At 41.2% G+C, this 19,694-nt stretch overlaps 4 protein-coding genes across 4 annotated transcripts; all 4 read right to left on the bottom strand.

Moving 5' to 3' along the window:
* Nucleotides 1-406: 406 nt before the first annotated feature.
* Nucleotides 407-2,296, bottom strand: LOC135711819 (uncharacterized). Its single transcript, XM_065234772.1, has 4 exons — nucleotides 1,916-2,296; nucleotides 1,601-1,843; nucleotides 1,243-1,544; nucleotides 407-1,187 (listed from the first exon to the last, which is right to left on the bottom strand). Exons 1-4 carry the CDS (start codon nucleotides 2,294-2,296, stop codon nucleotides 407-409), a joined length of 1,707 nt encoding a protein of 568 aa, XP_065090844.1.
* A 7,437-nt stretch (nucleotides 2,297-9,733) lies between these two features.
* On the bottom strand, nucleotides 9,734-14,215 carry Ufsp2 (UFM1 specific peptidase 2). Its single transcript, XM_065234874.1, has 5 exons — nucleotides 14,044-14,215; nucleotides 11,104-11,857; nucleotides 10,794-11,048; nucleotides 10,438-10,587; nucleotides 9,734-10,375 (listed from the first exon to the last, which is right to left on the bottom strand). The coding sequence occupies exons 1-5, from the start codon at nucleotides 14,080-14,082 to the stop codon at nucleotides 9,783-9,785; spliced, it is 1,791 nt and encodes a 596-aa protein (XP_065090946.1). The 5' UTR covers nucleotides 14,083-14,215; the 3' UTR covers nucleotides 9,734-9,782.
* A 746-nt stretch (nucleotides 14,216-14,961) lies between these two features.
* LOC135711818 (MAM and LDL-receptor class A domain-containing protein 1-like) lies at nucleotides 14,962-16,509 on the bottom strand. The gene is made up of 4 exons (XM_065234771.1): nucleotides 16,311-16,509; nucleotides 16,046-16,249; nucleotides 15,038-15,978; nucleotides 14,962-14,988 (listed from the first exon to the last, which is right to left on the bottom strand). Exons 1-4 carry the CDS (start codon nucleotides 16,387-16,389, stop codon nucleotides 14,962-14,964), a joined length of 1,251 nt encoding a protein of 416 aa, XP_065090843.1. The 5' UTR covers nucleotides 16,390-16,509.
* A 29-nt stretch (nucleotides 16,510-16,538) lies between these two features.
* LOC135711846 (MAM and LDL-receptor class A domain-containing protein 1-like) lies at nucleotides 16,539-18,849 on the bottom strand. The gene is made up of 4 exons (XM_065234816.1): nucleotides 18,719-18,849; nucleotides 18,442-18,654; nucleotides 18,028-18,363; nucleotides 16,539-17,965 (listed from the first exon to the last, which is right to left on the bottom strand). The coding sequence occupies exons 1-4, from the start codon at nucleotides 18,810-18,812 to the stop codon at nucleotides 16,554-16,556; spliced, it is 2,055 nt and encodes a 684-aa protein (XP_065090888.1). The 5' UTR covers nucleotides 18,813-18,849; the 3' UTR covers nucleotides 16,539-16,553.
* Between the last annotated feature and the right edge of the window lie 845 nt (nucleotides 18,850-19,694).

The raw sequence follows: 19,694 nt of genomic DNA, 5'->3' as shown, positions 1-19,694 counted from the left end.
GGGCAACCGCCGGAGAGATCCCAATCCATGTTATTAGCATAACAAAAGCCACACAGGAAAACCACCGATACATGATCAAATTCACCAGGAGCAACTTACCCCAATCACTGACTGGTTACAATAACCCTAAATTTGCGACTGCCGACGCTTTTTATATTATAGTTATAAATTCATAAAGCTGTGATCGTCCTATGGCGAAAGAGAGATACGGCACGTGCATAGTACGCATTACCTAGGACCCACTAACCAGAATGTGATAAGTGGAATAAAAGCATCGTGGTGTAGGCCAATGTAGTATAATTTAATTAGATAATAAAAAACAAAAATAACATGGAAAAAAAAACTTTCAAATTCAGCAATAATTTTACTAATAAATTCGTTACTTTAGCAGCAGCACACCTCCTCCTCAACCAATGAGTGAGGTAGCTCCTGCACCAACGCCTGAGGTAGCTCCTGCACCAGCTACTGCACCAGCTACTGCACCAGACCCTGCACCAGGCCCTGCACCAACGGCTGAGGTAGCTCCTGCACCAGCTCCTGCACCAACGGCACCAGATACGGCACCAGCTACGGCACCAGCTACGGCAGTTGAGTCACCTACACCACCTGTTCCCCCTCCCGTTAGTCCGGAAATTGCTCCTGTATCTCCACCTCCCAGAAGTCCCGTCAGTACTCCCGGATTTATACCTAGTACATCTTTAAATATTTGCAACAATCTTATTAAGAGCTCCTCTAGAAGATTCATTTTACGATTCATTTCGTCCATTTGTCCCATGGTGCCACCAATTGCAGTTTCAGCAAATAACAGCTTTTTCAAAAGAATTTCGAGTCCACCTAAAATTTTTCCCAACACATCTTGCAATGGTCCTGTCAATTCGTTCACGACACCAATTATGCCATCAATATTCGTTCTTTCCAACAATTTTATGAATTCTGATGTCTGATTATTTATGTACTGTATAGTGGTAATATTAAGGCACGGTTCACTATGATTGCTTCCATTATTGTATTGCCCCCACGGAAAAGGGAATGGATATGGAATGGGGAAAGGGACGTGATTGCAACCGCCATTCACAGCCCCAGTTAATGTACACGAGTTATCGTCGCATTTTACTTGCAGGACCGGTTTACAAGTACTGCTGCACGTATCGAAAGCCAACCCTTGAGGACATTGAAACTGATGTTGCCTGAAATGCAAGATTCGTTAAATTTCTGAACGCACTGATTCACACATTCACTTACACTCCATTATTGCAGGAGTAGAAGCTGGAACAATCCCTTGTGTCGCGAACGTAGCCTTTGAAGTTGCACGAACCACTTCCACCGGTCGTGCTGACAGCTGGGTGCACTACGCTAGCTCCACACGACTTCAACAGAATATTCAAATGCTTGAATAACGGGAATCGACCTTTGGCACAGACCCCCGCCGTGTCGTCCCGGTCAACCTGCAGTGTGGCACCCAGTAAATCCTGGCTGCGGATCCCATTGACCACTTGTTCAACCAATGAAAACAAATTTTTCGGTCCACTGTCCAACGGACATTTCTAAAATTGATCCTATTTAGTTTCATTGGAAATTTAGAACCATATGACTAACCTACCACTACAGCAGGAAGTGGAACATCCAGTAGGATCTTCTGTCGATTCAAACCATGCGCAATCAGATTTTGAACTACGGAAACTTGCATTTCACAACCGTCGAACGGCACACTGACCAAATCGACCACGTTGTTCAGCACATTTACCACGCATGTTTCGATGTTGACACTCTGTATGAAAACTGAAATAATATATCCTCCTCCAATTTCCTTCCGCAGCAAGGTAATGAAGTCTGAGTAGTCTTGCTAAAAATGCACAGAAAAAAATAATCTAATCATTCCATTTCCCAATGATGATTCGGATTACTCCAACTCTACCTGATTCAGCTGGGACTGCACCGGATCGCACTGCAATTCCACTCCACGAAAACTACTTTTCTGCAGTTGTATCTTCACCGTTTCCACCAGCGTTTGTCTTCCCTTGCAGGTATTGATTAGATTCCCGAAATACCCACACGAGTTCGGTCCACCGTAGAGTGCGAACAGCTTATTATGAGTGCCAGACGTATGAAACACGCCAAACAAACTCTGAGCCGTCTCCACTGGATACACTTCAAGCCAACAGTTCTGACGTATATCGCACCCGTTCAGCACGGACGGATCGCTCACTCGGCACACCAAAGCGTGTTTTCCTTCGCACAGTTTCGGCACCACTCCTAGCACCAACAACAACAGCACTAACACGTAATTTCGCTTCATCTCATAATATTCTGCACTTTCGCGTCGGTTCCGGACTATCCCGCTCGAGAACTAGCAAGCATCGACTTCCGCTGACTGTTTTTATATCCACCAAACAATCGCGCGTGTTTGTCCCGACATTATGCGTTTCCACAAAGAGAACGGTTTTCGGGCCTTAGCTCGTTGGATGGTCAGGTGTCAGATTGATAGTGACGAACGGGGCGATTGTGGTTATTTACGGTTCGTTCAAACAACATAAAACGCAAATTCTCACGTGTCTCATTCCATGGGACGTACATGTACAGAACTTTTAAACATTTCTATCTAGATTTTTTTACTAATGGGCAGGAGCTGAATATATTAAGGTTCAATTTACTTTGATGTATTTTCTAGAAAGAAAAAAAACAACGGACCCACCAAAGTAACTAAAATTCAACGGAAAGAAATCGAATCTCATTCAAGTCAATTCAGGAGTTCCCCAAGTCTCTCATTTGGTACCCCTTCGTTTTATTCTGTACGGGAACGACATTTACTTTCTTCTAGGAGAAAACCAAAAATAAAAGTACCAATCCATGAAGACGACATGTAGCTTTTTTTGGAGATAAAAATTTTAAAAAGTCATCAATATATTCCTGAATCAAATAGAGGAGGATCTAAAGATTGGGCTCATCGATGTCCAGTAGGGTGCTTCATTCTGAAAAAAGTGATGAATTTCTGATGGGCCACCCTCCAGTTCGATTCATAGCCCCAAAATATGAACCTGTGCAAAAATTGGTAAAGATTGATGAAGGTTTAGAGGTCGCGCCAATGATTTGAAATTTGTATGGGAATTACTATGGAAGAATTTAAAAAATCGCTTATATCGCTATAACTTTGCTTCTACTTGTCCAAATGTCGAAAAAATTTAGTATGTTATTGCTATGGCAATAAACAAAAAGCCTACAGTTGCTACGCTCAGTTTTGCAGCGTATCAAGAATTATAAAAATGTGAAAAAATGGCAAAATAGGGTAAATTGACAGATGAATATGTACAAGGCAACAACGCCAATTTCATCGCAACAACAACAGGCTTGTTGATCATTGTCATGACAACCACATATTTTTTTTTTTTCAACGTTTGGACAACTACAACCAAAGTTAGAGCAATGTAAACGAAAATCAATAATTTCCCATACTAATTCACCAAAATCTCCATACAAAATCCAAATCATTGGCGCGACCTCTAAACCTTCATCAATCTTTACCATTTTTTGCACAGGTTCATATTTTGGGGCTATGAATCGAACTGGAGGGTGGCCTATCAAAAATTCATCACTTTTTTCAAAATGAAACACCCTAATGTCCAGTTCTTATTTTTTTTTCTTAAACAATGCGTCATCTTGACAATTCAAATAGATATGTTTGATTGCTAGTGAAAAACTTCCTTAAAAATGATTTCCTTTGAAATTTATTCATGGGCCTAATGTTAGGGACACTTAAGCCGACATTAGGGACACTAACCCTATGGAAATTTCGGAGTAGGCTCTGCCGACGGTCGGTTTCTGTTTTTCCGCGAGTGTGGTTATTCCGATAAAAAATCATGGTGGTTTCGTAGTGGATTATCTTGCAATTAAATGTTTTTTGGGTATAGATTTAGCCGGTGATTTGTTTGGAAGAGCAAGTGAAGTGTTTCGTGTTGGAGGGGAGGAGTGTTTGATCAGCGTCGTTCAGAGAAGGGAGGGTGAAGGGAGAGTGTGTGTCTATGTGCACCAATTATAAATCGCCAAGACGATTTCTAGTGGAAGCGCAGAGGACTTCTCGGTTTCCTTCACTATTTGACCTGTATTCGGACACGGCCGGCGCTGGTAGTGCTAATATTAGATCTCCAGTTTTTTTTTTTTTTTTTTTTTTTTTTTTTTTTTTTTTTTTTAATAAGTAAGTTTTATTGGTCAGTTCATTTGATAATAGTATTTACAATTTGTTATTCTAGATCTAGGTGAAATTTCAGTGCATCTACATCAATTCTATCGTTACAGTCACAAACAAAGCAAATGTATTTAATAAAAACTCTAAGCACTTCCACACGCCTTCTTCTGTCTATTCCTGCTAGGACAGGTATCACCAAGTCTTCAAAAGAGAGTCGTCTCCATCCATTCATTATGCCTGCTATCCTCTGCTGTAGAACCGTCCAAGCCGGGCCGACACGAGTACAAGCACAAAATTTATGGAGAAGAGTTTCAGCCGTTTGATTGCTACAATGTGTGCAGTTTTCGTCCGGTACTCGCTGCATTACGAACAGTAGTTTTCGGTGCTCGATTTTACCATTCACGAGCATGTAGAGTTTCGATCGCTGCGTTGAAGAGAGCTGCTTCGCAGCAATGTTTCGCCACGTGCGTGGCCAGTCGTTTTGTGGACTGTTGCGTTCCACCTTTGGCAGTTCGATTTGCTGGACAAAATACTGATGGATTTGATCGGCGGAGGGGTTATATTGGATTTGGAGAGGAATGTGGGATAAATTTGATAGGATTAATTTGATGTCGGGAAGATCTATAGAAATTGCTGGGCGGGGATTATCGTGGAAAAGAAGGGATCTATAGTAAGGTAGGGAATCGATCTCTCGCAAATGTCGGTGGATGGTGAGCGACTTACACTTAAACACCGGTAATTGCAGCTTCAGTCCACCATGCTCCCGGCTGCGCGCCAGTTGTATCAATGGTACCCGGGCGACTATCCCACTCCACAGGAAGGTGCCCATCCTTGACGTAATTTTCGCTATGTGTACGCCTAGTGGAGGTAGAATGGATGAAAGGTACCAAATCCTAGATGTTCCCAACGTATTCAGCACAGTCACCTTCTGAAGTAGGGTCAGGGTTCGAGACGACTGGAGCCACATCAGTTGCGCAAACTTGCCAACCGCCGCATTCCAATTCAGCGTCGTCATCAACCGAATCGAGTTTGCAAAAATCACTCCCAGGATCTTCACCGTGCTGGCTGTTTCCAGCCACTGGACGTCGATTTGATTTCCCTCGCAAAATCCAACGTCAATGGCAACAGTTTTGCGTACATTCAACTTGGCGCCGGCGGCTATTTCGAAACGCGTGAATAGCCCATGAATCGAATCGATTTGTGCAGTTGATGTGACGATCACACTGATGTCGTCCGCATATGCCACCAGCAGATCAAGCCCACATGTTTGCTCAAGTCTGCACACAAGCGGATGAAGGTACAACACTAAGAGGTGCATCGATAACGGGTCCCCCTGCCGCACCGAGCGCTGGATGTCGATCGGCCGTGAGAGATGCCCGTTCACGAGCAGTCGAGAGGTGGAGCGGGAAGTGATCTCGGAGAGCAAAGTGACGAGATGCTGGTTGAAGCCGAGCGAGCGCATGGTTTCGAAAAGGAATGAGTGCCGGACCCGATCGAAAGCGTGATCTAAGTCGAAGCTGATGAGTTTCCCGGCGCGGCGATGATGACGGAGACTAGCTATCCGATCTTTAAGAGCGAGAGTTGCCTGGAAGATATTTCGCTCTGAGTTTGAACATTTCTGCCCGTCGCTTAGTATGTGGTGCGCTCGCATCACACCCTCCAGCCGGGTTTTGAGAATGCGAGAGAATATTTTGTAGTCCGTGTTTAGAAGCGATATGGGACGATACGAGCGGGCTGTGTCGTCGCCACCCTTCTTCTTGACCAATACAATGATACCGTCTACAAACGTTGCAGGAATGTTGCCAGTGAGCGCTTCGTTCATCACCAGATTGAGTTCTCGGTGGATGACGTCGAACATGCGGTAGTATAATTCTTTCGGGAGACCATCACAGCCGGGGGATTTACGGGATGCGCTGGCCCGTATTGCAGCGAGAATCTCTGACGTGGTGATCTCACTCGAGCACGCTTCATTTAACTCGTCGATGGGTGGTATGGCATTCTCGCAGACGAACGTGTTCTCATCATCTGCTCTCTCTTCTTCCGAGTATAGGCGGGAAAAGTAATTCACCATGTGCGCCTCGATCGCGTGAGGATCATCAATGGTATCGTGCTGCATGGTTTGTAACCGGGTAATGACGGTTCGCAAGTGAAGTGTTTCGTGTTGGAGGGGAGGAGTGTTTGATCAGCGTCGTTCAGAGAAGGGAGGGTGAAGGGAGAGTGTGTGTCTATGTGCACCAATTATAAATCGCCAAGACGATTTCTAGTGGAAGCGCAGAGGACTTCTCGGTTTCCTTCACTATTTGACCTGTATTCGGACACGGCCGGCGCTGGTAGTGCTAATATTAGATCTCCAGTTTTCACACATTGAGCATGAATGTTAGTTCCAAACATCATCTGTTGGTTCTCTGTGTAATTGCAGCTGATCTCGCAATAACAGAGCAGCAACCGTGGGCGGTCTATATTTTTCTTAATTTTTTAAACAAGTTACACTGAATTTGGTTGGAAAAAAATTGTGTTAAAATAGAGTTGAATGAATTATGAAGCACGCTGCATGCTTCTTAACATAAAAAACATAGAAGAGCGTCGCGGATAGGCAATGGTTTCATTTGTAAACAATATCGTTCCGTGGTGCATTGACTCAGCAGAACTATTATCATAATTTTTTTTTTTATGCTTCTACTCGGTAACTCTGAAATCGAAAATCATGTGCCAAAACCAAATTTTGAAATAAACATCTAAATAAAATCATAATTTGTTCACTTAAACAAGCTTTCCCTCAGTATATCAAAATGTGTAGTCATGACATTTCATCGCACAAGGACGCCAATCGTATTCGATACTGAATTGAAGGATTTGCACTCGAAAGAGTAGAACAAGTAGGGCTCCGCGCTTGTCCGTCGTATCTCAGCTTTTCTTCATCATACACCCCTAAAATCGCGCATTTTACGGTTTATCGCAAATTTTTCAGTGTCAATCGTAATTAATCTTGTAAGCAAAGATATTTTTGCAAAAACATGAGTGAAAACGCTTTGCTTTTATAGTTTTAGCACATAGAACGGAAATAGGCGCCATGATACGACGAAGTAGCGTGGCTCCCTAAGTGTACTGTTGAACTCGTAGCTTACGTTTGACTTACTCGTTCAATAGTAGTCACAAAGGCGAATCGTCAGCTTGGGGGTGTTTTTTTTTGCTGCTCCTCTTTTCCCTGGCTTAGACCAGCTTGGGTTCATATCAAGAACCTCAAGAGATTTTTCGGATCCGTACTATTTAAAGGCACTGTACTGTTCACTTGTGCGCCTGTTGTTTGGATTCCTGTCAACTTTCCTGGAGCATTAGAATAGAACGTACTCATAAAACAATCATTCGTCGAGCATTGAGGCAACTTCCTTGGAGAGATCCAATAAACCTACCTCCCAGAGATGGAAAATCATTTACATTCATTTCGTGCATTCATTTGCATTCATTTGCCTCTAACTTTTTTCATCAACAAAATTCCGTAAAATAGTGTTTGAAGCTTTTGTAGGCTTTTATGTAAGCTACATCTTTTGGAAGCAACTCAAATCTTTATCTCTTATGCATGACGAATCAGATCGATTAGAATCCACCATTGTTTTTCAGTGAATGTAAATTGCATTCACTGAAAAGCAATAACATGTTCTGCCAGCTCTATTTCATCATGCATAAGAGATTCATTGTTTAGTTATTAACAAAAGTTGTAGCTTATATCAAAAGCTACAAAAGCTTCATACATGATTTAACGGTATTCTGTTGATGAAATAAGTTAGAGGCAAATGAATGTAAATGAATGCACGAAATGAATGTAAATGATTTTCCTTCCCTGCTATCTCCGTATGCTGAGAGATGTCGCTTACTAAGCATGGATTCAAATGCATGGCGACAAATTCAACAGGCAACATTCGGCCCGAAGCTAGTAAGTGGTGAAATTGATTCCCCCATTTACTCTCTTGCCTTAACTTTCGTGCGCCAAGCAGATTTCTACGCTCATTTTTTCCTATTGCTTCAAGACTCACACCGCTCTTCTTTTGGACAACATGAACCTATTACGAATATGATTCCCACGTTATCTGCAATTGAAGAGTTGTTCGAGTTTGAGGAACCTACGGATCGTTCCCGGAGACACTATGAAGAAAATTGCTGAAAAATGCATCAACCACCAAAGTTTGCACGATTGATTTAATATTGTCTCTTCATATTGGCATCCCAAAATTATCAGGTGAGCCTTGAAATATAAATGATGAAACCTTTCAATCGTTATGATGAAACTAAACCTTAATCAGTTCTTTCTAATAGATTTCTAAAAAAATCCCCAAGAAGGGCTTTATTTGATAAGATTACCTCATTAAACACATTTTTAAATTAAATACTTATTTTTTGAAGAACATTCTCAGTGGAATTCCACATTAGTTCTGAGGACTTCAAACGTGATTGTGATGAGAAATTCAACCGAAGTCTAAGAATTGCTTCCAAGGTAATTCTGAAGACCACCTGAGGAATTCCCGGTGATTTTTAAGAATAATGCCAAGGAATGATTTCGAAGTTAGTTTCAATGAAAATTCTAAAGAAATTGGGATTGAATATTAACATGAAATCGAATGAACCATGGTTTTAATAACATCCTAATAGACATCTAAGATTATTATGATGGTAATTCAAAGCATTATTTGTGATCCTCTTTGTTTTGTAATGACCGGACAGCGTTTTGTGGGATTGTTATCTGGTATTCTCACAACCTGTCCCACCCACTACACTCTGGCAGTCTTGTTGAATTTCAGGGCAATTCTGAGGAGTATTCGATGGTAGTAATTCTGAGGTGTATTCGTAGGAGAGTTTTAAAACTAATTTCGTGAAGTATTCCTATGTTATTCCTAGCAGAATGTCAAGGCAAGTCGAACGAGAATTCTACGATATTGGTTTGAATTTTAAAGTGAATTTCAAGAGTTACATGTACAGAATTTCTACAGTATTTTGAAGTAAATGAAGGGAATACCTCCAGTCTCCAGATGGACTTCAGAAATTCTTAGATGGTTGAATGGGAATTCAGGAAAAAAAGATCAAAAGAAAATCTGTGAAGGAAGCCAAGGCAATCAACAAGTTTATAGGATCATTGATACAGATTTGAAAAATAAATAGCATTCTGAGTTTTCTGATCCTTCAATTGGGTTCTTTAATTTTGAAAAACATGTTGGTTATTATACATCATCTGAAAGAATTCCGTTTTCTGAGCACAATAATATTTTTTTCGATCCCATAGACTTCCATCTCGATGTTTTAATCAAGATGTAAAGCAAAATAACCACTTCACTATTGGACACACAACTGACAAATTGACAACTCACTTCCATACAAAAACCTATCGATGAGACGCTGTTACATGGATTTAGGTAAATATAAGTAAAGTACAACTGGACACGTCTCAGCAAAGCATTAAAACAAGTTACTTGAATTAATCCGTAATGTAATAAGTCACATTATTTTTGCCTATATTTTATTTATCTTGAACCAATTGCAAAAATATCAAACAACTTTAGGATTTATGAAAAATAGTTTATTACACTCAACAACCCAATTCTCCACATTACAACTAAAACACATACGGTCGCTGTGGCATGCACAAATTGTAGTAAGCTTTCTTATCCCAAAACTCCACGCCCTTCCATCCGCACCAACCCTTCGCCAGCACGGTTCCGATTTCATCCGCACCCGTATAGTGGGGATCCAAAATCAAAAATTTTAAATCCCCCGAATTGCGATCAAAATCCACTCCCAAAATCGTATGAGCCAGTACACCTCCCCCGATCATGATGGGCGTCCCCTGCGATTCAAAGTGATATGCCAGTTCGGAACCTTTCATCGCTAGATCCGACCCCGAGCTGACGTGCATAATCTTGGAATCCACTTTGACAAACTCGTTCAAGCACATGGAAACCTCCGTCGATCCGATCCACTGGCGAGATTCGACAAAACCAGCCGGTTTATCTCCCACCCGGACCAGGTATTTCTGGATGTCATTGTGCGTTGGAATCCGAACGTCAGCGTAACCTTGATAGATGAACCACGATATGAGAGTCTGCAGAGACCGGTAAGCACAGCCCCATCCGTCGTCGTTGAAACTGTCCTGCATGTAGTGATGGTAGCTGTACCGTCCCTGAACTAGCGACATCCTTCCGTCCGTTACTGGAAATATAAGGATCCGGTTATTTACGTACAATTGATCGTCTAACGAACGGTGTCCGTACATTGCCGTTTGACTCCGACGTGCGGGTTGAATAAAAGCTTACTGTTGCCTTCTCTGAATCGGAATCCGTTGGCCTTCCGAAAATATGGTCGAATTGCGGGTACTCCAAATTGCTGATGAAGGGATCTACGTTTTTCTAATAGGAATTCATCTGAAAATGGAACACTTGGTTAATTGAGTGGACGGAATGTTCCAATTGGATTGGGGTTATAAATAGAACCAAACTATTTCCACCATCCAATCAGTAACTTGAATTTGCAGTTAGAAATGTAGTTCAGTGATTTTTTTTTTATCTTTAAGAGATTTTTAGCCGAAACATCCATTGAAAATTATGTACTGTTTCCTTCGAGTGTTTACCTTCTTCCTTGATGCTGTCTTCAACTGGATAGACGCAGGTCCAGAAGTGTCCCAACCCATCTGGATACATATGATAACACTTGGACACGTAGATCTTATTGAACTGGCTTAACTGTTCCAGAAAGTTGTGCTCAATTAAGCGCAACGATCGGCACATGCTTTCCACCAGAACGTTATAACACAGTAAAGATTTCGTCTCTTTATGCAACATGCTCAACACATCTACCTGCAGCGGAATTCTCATTTTGCCACAGGCTGAAAAAGGTAAAGTGTTAATTGTTTCCCCAACTTTGCAAATCTACACACCTACCATTTTTGCTGTCGATTGTAACATTGCACGCTTCTCTTGTCAACCGCTCGTCCTGAGAGTCCTTCGATTTCTTCACCATCATGCTGATGTTCAAGACTTGGAACTCCGATGGTACCACATTCAAAGCGGTCTTCTTCTTTCCTCCCTTCGAACCAAATCCATCGTCCTCAGTCTTGGTTGTCAACGCCAATAACGATTCCACCGAATCCTCCGCATTCGAACCAACCACCTGACATCCCGTTGATCCTCCGTTCAGTATGACCCCCGTACCAGCCACACCGAATGCCACATTTCCCGCAGCTAATCGCTTCCTCAATCTGAACGAATTATCTGCAACCGATTTCTCGTTCAGCTCACAGAACAGTTCTAAACTGCACTGCAATCTCAGGAACATATAATCCCGGAAAAGATCCGTCTCACTGATCACTTCGTAGCTGATCTCCTCCAACTGACCGTGCTTGAACAAGGATGCCTTGACATCCCCATTTTCATCGCAGTTCAAAAGGACCGGATTGTCCGTAATATCTACGTCTTGTAGAATCTCGCTCAGATGTGCCTCGGCATCACTGCACGGTCCAAACTTGATCAGCCCGCACAGATCCACCTCGGTAGGGAAGTTGTTCTGCGCTTTTCGGTAGTTCATGGTGCTGGATTCTTTCTTACCTTCGAGGATGAAGCCCAGCACGGTGAGGGTGCCTTGGGTCATGATTCCGAACAGCTCGCCACAGCACTGGGCCGTTACTTTGGCGATACGCTGGAATTGTCGGAATGGAAATGGTCAGTTCAGTTTTCGAAATTTAACACCCTGATTAAGTTCTACATATAGTTCACTCGGAACCATAATATTTTCATTCTCACGAAGAAATTCTTCGAATCATATTTCGATTACGTTTAGATTGATTAAGAATTAATTGAAAGTAAATTTTGAATAAATTTTGCGTACATTTAGAATGTAGTGGTGAGCGTGATTACCTCTCACCCCAGCAGGCCTGGGTTCAATCCCAGTCGGCGCCGCCGGGATGTTGTGAGGCATAACTTCTCTGATCAAGCCTTCGGAAGGGCAGTAAAACCGTTGGTCCTCGGTTCATGAGTTGATGGGTCGATAGGTAGGGTCTAGGTGTGGGAGCTGCCTCCCTGGCGTCGGTAGCATTAGTGCTCAGCAAGGAAAACAAGATCGACGAAAAACAAATCAAGGATACATTTAGAATTGATTTATATTTGATTCCAATTAAATTAAGATTAGATATAGCCTAGATTTACATAAGATTTAGATTAGATTAAGATTAGATTGAGATTAGATTTAGATTACATTTAGATTAGATTTACATTAGATTTAGATTAGATTTAGATTAGATTTAGATTAGATTTAGATTAGATTTAGATTAGATTTAGATTAGATTTAGATTAGATTTAGATTAGATTTAGATTGGATTTAGATTGGATTTAGATTAGATTTAGATTAGATTTAGATTAGATTTAGATTAGATTTAGATTAGATTTAGATTAGATTTAGATTAGATTTAGATTAGATTTAGATTAGATTTAGATTTGATTTAGATTAGATTATAATTAATTTTAATCGGTTTAGATTAGATTTATTTTTCTTCCTTGATTTGTTTTCGGATGATTTCGTTTTCCGTACTGGGCACCAACACAACCGACGGCCAGGGAGGCAGCTCCTCATGGACCGGGTACCAACGGCTTCACTTCCCTTCCAAAGGAAGAAATGATAAGAGATTTTATGCCTTCGAAAATCCCGGTGGCGCCGACAATGATTGAACCCAGGTGAGATGCAATCACATTTACCACTACACCACTGCGCCATTTAGATAAGATTTAGATTAGATTTTGATCAGATTTAATTAGATTTAGGATTTATTCAGATTAGATTTCATAATATTTCGAGTGGAATTATTTACAAATTAGCAAGGATCACTTCAATACCCCTTCAGAGTTTCACCCAATTTTTTCACAGAATTTTCTTGATTAGGCTTTTTTTCCTGAAGAAGGCAAGCTGTTGTTTCTTCTTCTTCTTTTGAATCCTATTAACGAAACGCACCAGTCTAAGAAGCACGGAAATGATCCGAAAAACATAAAATGCAACAAAACGCGAGATTGGCTTTAATATTGATCATATATACCAGAAAAAAAACCTTACCTTTTATCAATTTTGTGTCTGTGGTTGTCTTGATTCAGAAAAAAATAAGTGACAGACAAATTTTCTCAAGAAATTAATCAAGTTTGTTAATAGAAATCCATGAATTTTGAGAATTAATTAATAGCAGCTTTTTAAGTTATAGTTGCTCAATTGAATTCTTAGGAACACATAAGGACGAGAATAATGAGCACATGTAGAAGCTTAAATAAGTACTGACTATTTAATGATAGATTTACAAACATGAAACTGACCGAAAAGTTGTGGATGCCCTGTCCTACCATGGGAAGGAGAGGGTTAAACTTCAGTTGGTAATGGTGCAATGAAAGCAAGACCACGCTGGAGATGGCTGGAATCGTTTCCAGGTCCGGTCTAGGAATTTAAGTTGAGAAATTTCTCGAATTCCCTGGGGATTACTTTTACAATTATACTACAATTATAATAATGCAAAAATGGTACAGGCTTAGAAAGCTCTCAATTGACAACAGTGGAAGTGCATCTAGAACACTAGATAAAGGCTGACGTTATGTCTTAGTAGGGACGTAACAAAACCAATGAAGAAGAAGAAGCAGCGTAGTCATTTAAAAAATCCAATGCTAACTAATTTAAAACAATGTTGAATATTAAAACATTACATGATTGATATTAGACATCATTGTGATCGAAACTAATAATTATTGAAGACTCCTTGATATAGCTTTTGTTAGATTTTGAAAACTGCAACCATTTCTAATCTCCTGTAAATCCACTCTAAGCTATCAAAAAATAAACAAATTTCAACTTACCTGTATTACAAATTCCGAAATCTTCAATTTCGGAGTCATCTTGAGGTTAATAGAACTGGAAAATTGATTAAATTTTTGCAAAACTTTCGATAACACAGCCGTGTGATTTCCAGCCGTACGAAAACAATCTCCTACTACGTGTCAACAAAATAAGACGCCCACAAACGCCAGTGTGACTACTGACAGCTGCACTATTTTCATTATCATCACAAAAGCAACATACAGAAACGGAGAGAGCGCCGCTGCAATATGGACCAACAGGTCTGTGCCATAAAAAGGGAGGAGAGAGCACTGACTGTGATTGACGTTTTCAACCAAAAGGGGAGAAAATGAATTCCTAAAAAGAGAGAGACTGCTCGAGTCGGTGAAATATTTCATCCAGCTGTCTCGGAGGTGTATCGATCTAATTTGAATTAGCCGGGCCATTTTTCGATGACATATATTAACCAGTTATATATTTATTTGATCACAATATTCATGTTTATAAAAGAAATAACTATGTATTTATTACGATTACTGTGATAAGAGATATTATGCAATAAAATCAACGAGTGATGGATCGCTCTATTGAGCTTAATATCAATACCTTAATATCCATGTCAATTATCTTCAAAATACTATCTTCAATTATATGGTTATAATGTTATTCCAGTCGCATACTATCCACACTTTGACACTCTATGGAAAAACTGCTGATATCGTCGTTGACGGACAAATATTTCACTTCATCCGAAAAATTCACGCAACCGTCAGAATCAACTGCATCTCTATTCTTGAGCCAACTAATGAAATTTACACCGCAATCCGCACGATAGTATACCATGGCCAAGACAATGCTGATAATTAACACACACGCACCTAAAACTCCCATTGCGACAGTTGTGCCCGATACTTTACTTTCCAAATTCGATATTTTTCCTAATGGAAACATTGAAGCTTCTCTTTCTGTGTTGTGATAGTTCACATCAGTGAACCACACTGTTGGCCGATTCGCACTCAAGGTAATCATGTCTTCTTCAGTCCCATTCGACTCATCAAACAGGCACACTTCAGCATAATCAGGACAGCAAAGATTATTATCAGCATCACAGTCGCTTGTGCATCCGCATTGAATCAAGTTTGAAGCATCTTCGTCGATAGAATGCATATGCAAGCCACAACGGTTAATGCATGAATCGATTTTGAAAATATCTGCATCACTTTCAGTAATCGGTACTAGGACGGTTCCATTACTTAGACAATCACTGCCGTTCAACAAAGCAACATCATCAATTGCGGTATCACTTTTGAAGCGCATTCCAAGAGACGCTTGAATTATAATCTGAAAACTCTCAGTTTGCTTCTGCAGGTCAAAGTAACCTTCGTTCCATGCGTTTCCTTGGTTACCACTGATGGTGAATTGAGCACCTTGCTTGAGCATATTGCCGAGCTCCAGCGAGAGAGGCTTCACATAAACTGAGAGCGTGCCTACGTCACCGAACATGTGATAAAAGAAACGAAAACATGCTTTGGTGCTGTAATTGCTGCTGTAAATGGGCGAAATCAGATGCGCAGTTGCTTTCGTGTCTTGCTGTGAAGAATCAATCATCATAAAATGGCCATTCAAAGGTTGCCCCGTAGTGTGGTCATGTTTTGGGCCAGTCTTCAACAACCGACGCGATACTACTCCGGAACTTCTTTGCCACTCAACACTACCGATATCCGTGTTCTCCCAACCACAAAAATCTTCCGTTTCAAAGTCACATGATCGTTCAACTGTCAAACCACTGCTACGGCAACTTCCAATCGTACGATCCCAATCGGATCCGTTGCAGTAGCTGTACATGGGACCAAAGGTTTTGTAACTACTATCGCAAAACAGTGTTGCTGCAGCTTTTTCATTCTCGTAAAAGATGAAACCATTGGCCACCGGTGGTAAATCAGAGCAACCCGGTTCTGAAAAGGCAAATCAAAGTAAGCAAAATGTCGCCTACCACGATCCTAACACTTGGCTCTAACTCACTGACACAAATAGGCGCAGGGGAATTCCAACGACCACTTTTGCACAGAATGTATTTTGCTCCAACCAAGGTGAAATTTGTGTTGCAGTCAAACCGTAGGAACTTCCCACGTAGCCTAATCCGGATCATTCCATTCAGGAGTTCCGGCTTAGGACAGATATTACTGTAGCTGTTCCGTACCAGAGGTGCGTAACGGTTTTCGCTGTCTAAAATGTTAAAATAAAAAACATTAAAATAAACCACATTATCGAATTAATGTCACCTTACACTTGGTGGCAGAGTACATTTCCACAACCGCAAGGAAAACCACCACGATAAACATATGCGATAAGCGTTTGGTGATCATTTCACTAACTATCCACCGGCCAACTGCGAGTATGTTCAAAGACTGAGAATCTAAATCAAGCAACCCTTGGAAGCGTTATCAAGCAAAACGGAAGAGAGAATTGCATGTTTGCACACTCATAAGTATTTATTCAAAATAAGTTACACTCGTTCCTTACACTAACACTACTTCTTTCCCTTTTTGCCAGATTTCTTGTTGGCTTTCTTTTCAACCTTCTCCCCTGCGTCACCATTCACGTCGCTCTCCTCCACGGCTTCCTCTGCATCATCGTCCGGGATACTAAAGTCCAGATGCTCATCGGCTGCCAGGAAGCGTACGTCCTCGAAGCCTTCGTTGATTCCAAAATGGTTCTTCATCGATTTCTGTTTCAAGCGATTCAGCATGTTTGCCCCGGAATTACGTCGGATGTGGAGCACGATCAACAGAATGACGCACCCGAAGAAAACGACTCCAATTCCGGAGAACAGGAAAAAACGCGCCAAATTCGGTTTGGTATCACCCAATTCCAGCATCGACGGGGAGAATTCATCCCCAGGAAGATCGCCGAATCGAGCTACCAACTTCATTTGTACTTCTTCTGTAGTTGGCGGTGCAGTTGTAGAAGGTTGTTTTGTGGTGGGCTTACGAGTGCGAACCATTGGAATGATGATCGGTGGACTTACTGTAGAAGTGGTGGTAGTAGTTCTAGGTCTGAGATTATAGATTTTAGTGGTCGTTGTTGTAGGTAACTTTGTCGTTGATGTAGCTTTAGTGGTAGTCGAGATGGTAGTTCTAACCGTAGAAGTCGTTGTACTTCGCTGAGTGGTGGTAGATGTGGTTCTAGGTGTAGTTGTTGATTTTATTGTGGGTTGGGTTGCACGAGCCGTTGTGGTAGATGATGATGATGTTGTTGTTGGTCGCGTCCTAGCCGTAGTTGAAGTGGTTGTAGAGATCGTAGTGCTTGTAATGATAACGTCTGAATTATCGGGATCGTTAAAAACGCATAGCTCTGCGTAGTCTGGACAGCAAGTTTTGCTATCTACGCAACCTTCAAAGCAATCACACTGAACAAAGTTTACACTAGAATCAGGAATGGCAATCACTGAGGAAACGTTTTTACCGCATCGATTTTCGCATGAACCAAGCTTGAAAATGTCACTAAGTACTTCCGGTGGGGGCTCGTCGGGAACGACAGATGAAACTTCGACATCCTCACTACTAGGTTTCAGACGACAGTCATCTCCATTCAACAGACTAACATCGTCAATAGCTATGTCGCTTTTTGATTTCATTCCCAGTGATGCTTCTATCACTATCTGAAAACCCTCGGAGTATTGCTTCAGATCAAAGTAAGCCTCGTTCCACACGTTACGCTGGTTACCACTTAGGGCAAAGGAGGCGTCTTTGTTACTAACGCTATCCAATTGCTGCGATACAGGTCTTACGTACACGGATAGCGTCCCTACACCATCTCCAAACATATGATAATAAAACAGAAAACATGCGTTCGTACTATAATTAGCTGGATATATCGGTGATAGCAAACGCGCCGTCTCGTTCGTAAATTGTTCCACGGAATCAACCATCATAAAGTGTCCTGAAACATTAAAAAGACTATGCTTAGAAAGTACTTCGATTGCCACACTCGCATCCACTAACCAGCCAACGAAATCCCGTTAGTGTGATCAAACTTCGGACCCGTCTTCAAGGCTTTCGGAGATACAATTCCATCGCTGCGCTTCCAATCGAAATCATGCGTGGCCTCATTCATCCACCCACAGAAGTCCGGTGCTTCAAAGTCACAGCTGGTTACCACGCCTATTCCGGTCTCGCGACAGTTTCCCAACGGACGATCCCAGTGAGTTCCATTGCAGTAGGCCTTCGATGGACCGGCTACCTGGTAACCACTGCTACAGAATAACATCGCTGCTGCTTGTCCATGTTCGTAGGAAATCTGTCCCTTATCCACCGCCGTAAATTCCGGACATCCCGATCCTATTGACAACCAACTGTTATTAGTCAAAATTCTCCTAGACATGAGTCACTTCCTGTCTCTTTCATGCAAACACTTACTTATACAGATAGGTATGGAAGTATCCCAACGGCCCTTCTCGCACATGGAGTACGTATTTCCGACCAATTGGAATCCACTTGCACACGTGAACCGAATCATTTTGTTCCGCTGACGTGGTTTGGCCACTCCATTGGGAAAGTACGGCGTAGGGCACTCGGGACCACTTTTGAGCTGCGGCAGTTTCATCGGTCGACCCGGACGGAATTGGGTTACTACGGTGAGATTTGATAAGGTTATTTTTATTTGACCTCTGGCAGCATTTGAACGGGAACTTACGTCGGTATTGGGCTTGACCGGTGGCGATGGAAAGTTCCAGCGTCAACCATAGCGCCACCGCCAAGATTGAAACTTCTGATAAGTAAAGAAGCATTGAGATTGTAAAAAAAAGTTGCACTGAACTGGTCAACTACAAGTTTGGAAGGAAACTGAATAAGATACTCTTGAATGAAAGTTAATGAATGAAGAAACAACTAGGGTTTATCGTGTTTTTGTCTGAACATTCCGAGGGAGGGGAAAGCAAAGAAACGGAGAATTGATAAGAACGCTGTTGAAGAGAAGGATGGTGTAAATGCTAAACTAGAGAAGTATGCAAATTATTTCAAGTCAATGTGTGTGCATCAGGAATGAGAAAGTACGGAAGATAATATGTAAATGTAAAGGAATTAAGATAGAGGCAAAAAAAAACCGGAGGATTTAAAAAAAAATTGATAAGCATTATCACAACAATCAAGATGAAAGTACTTATTCATTTTACCATGCATACATATTTAAATGTTCAGAAACTCCTCGAGGAGATTAAAAAAAATATAATTTCGGATACACATTACTTCGCGTATGAATTTTACTAACTTATGTTTTCTGCAGCGCAGCAAACAAAGAAAATAGCACCCTTTTCAAGCTTTTCAACACCTGTTTATATAATATTACACTATATAACACTATCCAAGAGTCACTGGTGGTGGCTCAAAAAATTGGCTTTACTGTCATATTTTTTAAGAATGATTCCTAGTGCAAAATGTGCTTAGAGTCATTTTGTAACGCCAAAATAAAAATGTGCTTGTAGATATGTTAAATTGTAAAGACCTTAATATTGCACATTTTACAGCATAGTAGGCTCCTGCACTAAACATAATCCTTCAATTATTATTTGCTTGGCAACGGAAAATTAAAATTGTAAAAATGTAGCGCGACGCTCATAATGGTTATTTTTACCCTTCTTACAGAGAAGGGTATAGATATCACTTGAAAAACC

This window comes from Ochlerotatus camptorhynchus, unplaced genomic scaffold (assembly GCF_037179485.1).
Source record: "Ochlerotatus camptorhynchus isolate MF236.1 unplaced genomic scaffold, CSIRO-AGI_Acam_v1.1 ptg000443l, whole genome shotgun sequence".
Lineage (NCBI taxonomy): Eukaryota > Metazoa > Arthropoda > Insecta > Diptera > Culicidae > Ochlerotatus > Ochlerotatus camptorhynchus.
This window is presented reverse-complemented; position numbering and strand designations above follow the sequence as displayed.

Coding starts and splice junctions, on each gene's coding strand:
- Ufsp2 (XM_065234874.1), bottom strand. CDS start 14,082: ATGACTCCGAAATTGAAGATTTCGGAATTTGTAATACAG. Junction 11,858..14,043: donor TTTCGGAATTTGTAATACAG/GTAAGTTGAAAT, acceptor CGACAATTCCAG/CGTATCGCCAAAGTAACGGC. Junction 10,376..10,437: donor CGTCGGAGTCAAACGGCAAT/GTACGGACACCG, acceptor TTATATTTCCAG/TAACGGACGGAAGGATGTCG.
- LOC135711846 (XM_065234816.1), bottom strand. CDS start 18,812: ATGCTTCTTTACTTATCAGAAGTTTCAATCTTGGCGGTGGCGCTATGG. Junction 18,655..18,718: donor CGGTCAAGCCCAATACCGAC/GTAAGTTCCCGT, acceptor ATCTCACCGTAG/TAACCCAATTCCGTCCGGGT. Junction 17,966..18,027: donor TAACGGGATTTCGTTGGCTG/GTTAGTGGATGC, acceptor TTAATGTTTCAG/GACACTTTATGATGGTTGAT.
- LOC135711819 (XM_065234772.1), bottom strand. CDS start 2,296: ATGAAGCGAAATTACGTGTTAGTGCTGTTGTTGTTGGTGCTAGGAGTG. Junction 1,844..1,915: donor TGCAGTCCCAGCTGAATCAG/GTAGAGTTGGAG, acceptor GTGCATTTTTAG/CAAGACTACTCAGACTTCAT. Junction 1,188..1,242: donor TACTCCTGCAATAATGGAGT/GTAAGTGAATGT, acceptor CTTGCATTTCAG/GCAACATCAGTTTCAATGTC.
- LOC135711818 (XM_065234771.1), bottom strand. CDS start 16,389: ATGATCACCAAACGCTTATCGCATATGTTTATCGTGGTGGTTTTCCTT. Junction 16,250..16,310: donor AATGTACTCTGCCACCAAGT/GTAAGGTGACAT, acceptor TTAACATTTTAG/ACAGCGAAAACCGTTACGCA. Junction 15,979..16,045: donor CCCTGCGCCTATTTGTGTCA/GTGAGTTAGAGC, acceptor TTGCCTTTTCAG/AACCGGGTTGCTCTGATTTA.